Source organism: Serpula lacrymans (assembly GCF_000218685.1).
Source record: "Serpula lacrymans var. lacrymans S7.9 unplaced genomic scaffold SERLAscaffold_5, whole genome shotgun sequence".
Classification (NCBI taxonomy): Eukaryota; Fungi; Basidiomycota; class Agaricomycetes; order Boletales; family Serpulaceae; genus Serpula; species Serpula lacrymans.
Genome location: NW_006763294.1, coordinates 2,528,232 through 2,533,334, shown reverse-complemented (window position 1 = coordinate 2,533,334; position 5,103 = coordinate 2,528,232). Strand labels below are relative to the sequence as shown.

General features: G+C 44.6%; 3 protein-coding genes across 3 annotated transcripts; 1 reads left to right on the top strand and 2 right to left on the bottom strand.

Annotated features, from left to right (window-relative positions):
- Positions 1–33: 33 nt before the first annotated feature.
- SERLADRAFT_436678 (uncharacterized protein) lies at positions 34–807 on the top strand (the record flags this gene model as incomplete). The annotated part of the gene is made up of 5 exons (XM_007316962.1): positions 34–64; positions 129–302; positions 348–415; positions 466–508; positions 572–807. The coding sequence occupies 5 exons, from the start codon at positions 34–36 to the stop codon at positions 805–807; spliced, it is 552 nt and encodes a 183-aa protein (XP_007317024.1).
- Positions 808–849: 42 nt separating this feature from the next.
- On the bottom strand, positions 850–2,258 carry SERLADRAFT_436677 (uncharacterized protein; the record flags this gene model as incomplete). Its single annotated transcript, XM_007316961.1, has 2 exons — positions 850–1,012; positions 1,924–2,258. The coding sequence occupies 2 exons, from the start codon at positions 2,256–2,258 to the stop codon at positions 850–852; spliced, it is 498 nt and encodes a 165-aa protein (XP_007317023.1).
- A 155-nt stretch (positions 2,259–2,413) lies between these two features.
- Positions 2,414–3,478, bottom strand: SERLADRAFT_436676 (uncharacterized protein; the record flags this gene model as incomplete). Its single annotated transcript, XM_007316960.1, has 1 exon — positions 2,414–3,478. One exon carries the CDS (start codon positions 3,476–3,478, stop codon positions 2,414–2,416), a length of 1,065 nt encoding a protein of 354 aa, XP_007317022.1.
- Positions 3,479–5,103: the final 1,625 nt, after the last annotated feature.

The following is a 5,103-nucleotide window of genomic DNA, read 5'->3' as shown; positions in this document are numbered from 1 at the left end:
AACATGTGCCAAATACAGGCACCTCAACTTACGATGGCTTCGGGCTTGCATGGGCAATTTCAGAGTAAGTTAAAGGTTCACGGATATCTTGATTCTTGACTTTCGTCGACTTCTTCTTAGGCACATAGCATCGCAAATACGCGCTTTCTGTCTATTCGCCACGCATTTTCATGAGCTCACTGCTCTAGATCAAGAGCTTTCCCATGTCAAAAATCTTCACGTCGTTGCTCATGTCACGCAAGGAGACGACGAGGTAGCGTCGCTGAACCAAGACATTACTCTACTATATAAAGTAGAACCTGGTGAGTACGCAACTATCTAATTCATTCCACGCTGAATTCTCGCAGGTGTCTCTGACCAGAGCTTTGGGATACACGTTGCTAAGCTGGCCAATTTCCCCGAGAATGTCGTAAAAGTCTGTAAATTTCCCTCTGTTATCAAGCTACCTACTAAACCTCTTCGTAGCTCGCCAAACGCAAGGCAGATGAACTAGAGGATTTTGGCACAGGTAAGCAACGCTGACATCAAACCTCCCCCCCCCCCCCTTGGTCCTGAGAAGTCTGCTTTGTAGATAAAGTTCAGACTGAACCCCAGTTCTCTCCTGCGGTAACCGAAAATGGCATAAAGATCATAGAGGAACTACTACAAAATTGGGCGAGCAAAACCTCAGAACCCGATGGCGACGTGATCATGTCAGATGATTCAACCTCAGCAGCGCAACTAGAAGAGCTTAGGCAATGTGTCGAAAAATATCGACCACAGATAGAAAACAACCCATGGATACAGTCGTTAATCACTTCCTTGTAACTTCTATCTGCTTTGCTTTCTATGTGCTTTCGCCATCTTACTCTAGCTACTATCCATTTGTAATGCATTGTCATCTTCCCCAGGCTTCTGAACTTCCTCCGAGTCTCTAGCTGTTTCAATTTCGGGAGCAGCACGCCCTTTTTTTTGAGCTGCCTCCCGTGCAGCTGTCGTAATGTCTTCCCCAAATAATCGTAAGCTCAAGGCGCTGTAGCGAAGAACACATCAGAAAAGGTTCACATCATAAGCATGTAGGTTAACCTTTTCGCTTTCTTATCAATCATCAGGGTGACGGAGACATTGGATTCCCGTCATGTCGTGGTTAGCAGACTCGATCCCCGTCACTCCTCTTGCCCTCGGACTAGAGATTACCGCAGGTGTCTTATTACTTTTATCCTTTTTCTTCTTATTTTCTATTCACACTCACGTCCTATCATACCTACGACGAGGTAGACTTGTTGTCGACCCTCGAGAAGATATCCAGATGACATAAGCCACGATCCAGTGCTATGTCTGGGAATACTTCGGAGGAATATTGATAAGCGAAGAAGGTTGTGAGTCAGCGCCTTCTCATGGGCTTACTGATACAGCCAATTGTACATCCCTTACCAATACGTTTTCTCATACGATTAGTAAATACAATAGATCGGACCACCTTCTCCTTTTTTCTTATTGGTTAGCTAGCTGGTCAGACCACTTTCTCAGTTCTTCCCTTTCTTGGTCTGACCATCGCCGTTCACTACATAAAGAAGTACATACTCGATGTATTGTTCTCTAGTTCAATATTAGTTTGGATTTGCGCTCATACCGATACTCTTCATTCTCATACCCTGATTCACTGCTTTCCAGCAAGGACTTGACCAGGCATTGTGCTTTGTTATATAGCTTCGTATTTGTTGCCTGACAGAAATGCGGAAAGTACCGAATGGAAAAGCAAAGGTGAGTGTGACTGGATTGCCTAATAGAGGTGGTGCTGATCAGCCACAAGTTCAAAAAAGGCAATATTAATTACTATTTTATGTGGCACCGTGCCTGTGTGGCGCAAAGGCAAGTCTTTTTGAATATTCACTTTGTTATTGACACCTGTCCATGCTACCAATCAACTTTGGTGCATGACACCGGGCAAGGTTTTCCACACCAATGTCTAAACAGATCTCCTTTTGGAATAAATACGTGCATATCAACACATGCCTTAGGATTTCTGTGGGAAGTGGCTCCAAAGAAGAAGAAGAATTATCAAAAGAAACATGTTTTTCTATTTTATTTTTACCAGAATTAAGCACCCTAGTGTTTGTCTCGCCGGGGCCACGCTCCAAGGGAGACGCTGGTACAGCGGTGGTTTTGTAAGTATTTTTAGTATTAACTCCTTCATCATCTTGACCCACTGAATCAGTGCTCAAAGCAGCTATATTGTCAGGAGGGTCCAAGACAAATCCACAGTCACAATTTCGCATACAAGTACATACTTCTGATAACAAATTTAATAATCTATTTACAAATTGGGGAGCCATCCCCTTCTTTCCATTATTGCTCGTGCAACACCCCGGAGCAGGGGCCACTTTATTGTGGTTTACTTCATTGTTTCAAGGAGCGAAGGCACCCAAGTGACCTAAGCTCCAAACTCTTTTCCCTGAGCTTTTATTTCATTGACCTGTTGGTCATAGAAGAAAGCCTGGATCTTGTCATACGAACAACCGGTTAGAGTCTGGAGCTGATTGTCCAGTTTCTCTGTTTCTGATTGGCGCGCCTGGCGTCCTTGGTTATTTTTTTGGTGAGTGGCCCGCACTCTGTTTGTACCATCTCGGGCCATGTGCCCCTCCTTCCCACAGCTGAAGCAGGTGAATCTGCGCTTTTGTCCGCCTTGGACTGCGTTGATATCCATAGGAGCACCCCGTCCTGGTTGCAACCTGTATGGTTGGAACCTGTGAGAGTGATTTTGGTTTTGGTTTGATGACCCAGGGCTCCTCTGGGAATAGTTGTTTTTGGTGGTGGACCCGCCACCTTGGTGCATTTTGTAGAGCTCTATGGCCCTACCTATTTTTTGTACCTCCTCCACTGCTTGGGAGAGGTTGTCACTTCTCATATCCTGCAGATAGAGCTGTTCTGCAATGTGGGGGTTTACATTGCCTTCCAGCAGCTCTACTGCATGCTCATTTCCTAGACCCCCTTGGATAGAGAGAGCCAGGAACCGGGTTACGAAGTCATCCGTCCTCATGTTTCCTTGTTTGAAGGAACGGATTTGCTGACGCGCCCAGTCACGCTCAGCTTGCGGTTTGAAATATTTCTCGATCTCCACTTTAAGATTGTCCCAGGTAGGCCACACTCCCGCAGTGTAGCACTCCTGCATTCTGACTTGGGCGTATCGACCCGCCACAGGTCCTTTTAGTCGAGATAGCACTGCAGTGGCTACCTTAAAGTCGTCAGCAAACGCATCCCAGTTTGCCTTGACCCAAATCTGGAGCTTGATCCACCACTCGGCGAATCGCGCTCTGTCTCCCTCAAAGGCGCCGGGGTCAGCAACAACTTCGACCTTCTTGTTAAACTTTTTCTCGACCGAGGGGGTTGCTGCAGGGGGTTGTGCCTGCATCTTGGCGAGTTGTGTAGTTAACGCCAAGATCTGTGCACACATGTTGTGCAACAGAGTGTTGATGTCAGGTTGGTTTTGCAACGACATGTCGACTTCTTCTCATCCCCCTTGCCCCCCCACCATATCCGATGTCACCACCCTCTATCCGCTTTTGTTGCCAATCCGTCAACCATCATGTGCCACTGCTGATATCAGCAAAGCCCCAGCGGCCAGTCCAAGTTGGGCAACAGGTCCATCTTCATGATGTCAATCTTCCATTGTATACCATCAAAACATTGGTCACTCGTCTCACCTGGTTGGAGCATGGGTGGGTAGTTTTTGAGCTGGAGAAGGTTCATCCCCTTGTGTCGCCTATGTACATTGCCGTCCCATTCACTTGGGTACACTTATCTTTTATCTGTTGTCTTTGCTACAGCTACACCTACCATACGCTGCCTGGGACTCACTTGTTCCAAATTGGAACTACTCCCCTCCCTTCCTCGTTTAACCAGGTGGTCCAATATAACCAGTCCATTGGTAAAGCCATGGAACTGTCAGATTTGGACTAGATGGTGGACTGGTGGCTCCAGTTTCTTTTTTTTCAGCAGAACATTCATTTACAGTGCGATTATTTTTGATTTTTGAATCATTTTTATGGACACATATTTTTTTTAGAATGCCTGACTGACAATAAAGGAACTGTGTTGATACTGATATTGTTTTGCCTTGCCTTTTTTTTTACTGCATCTTCCTATGACATCATGATTTTCTTGCTCTCTTTCTGCTTTTGGACTTTATTTTTATGGCTGTACAAACCTGTGACATTACTTACACAGCATTCATTGTTCTATCTCTTTCTATTTTGACGATCTTATTCTGTACTACCTATGTAGGATTTGTCAGCGTACATTCCTTCATGTTCTTTCTCATTCTTTTTGCATGCCTACACTGTGCATAGCCTACTTTTCTTTTACTATATAAACCCCTGTATTTTACCTTGTAAAAAAAAACAAGAACTCCATTCCAGACTTCTTCTCTAAATTCAAGTTCACTACTCTGCTGCTTGTGATCCAGTGTGGTCACAACACTTCCCACTGCTACCACTGTTAACTGCTGTCATTGTCACTCGTCACTTTTGAAAGTCATTGTCATGCCTTTTGATTAGAGTCCTTTTGAGCACTATAGTCTGTGTATCAGGAGCCTGCTATCACTGGGAACCTTGTCATATTGTCGTTCTCAAACCTACCTTGTGCTATAATTAGCAAGGTAGTGCTTTTCCATACTCATTACAAAGCCCCTATCTTCTATATTCCAACTATCCCTCCTCCTCAAAACCCACACCCATACATCCCTGGGTTTTACTTTGAAGAATCATTATACATACCACCCCATGAACAACCAGACCACCCCACTGTTTAGGAGGCAAAGCCCATATACAAGTTCCATGGAATCTAGGAGGATTGTGTGTTAGTTTATTTTTTTGTGTGTGGTTTTCTAATAACAGTTCTTATCATCGACATCGCACAATGTGATCATGATGGAAATGACATTGAAGAGGCAAGAGAGATCACCTGTCCTGGATTTAATAAAGATTCTTGGTGGGATACTGCACAGTTTCAGATTTTTGAAGATCAGCACCCAGACTGTATCAGTCTGTTCATCTTTGATCAGTCATCTGCTCATGCTTCATTGCCACCAGATGCCCTCAAAGCATTGAAATGAATAGATGAATG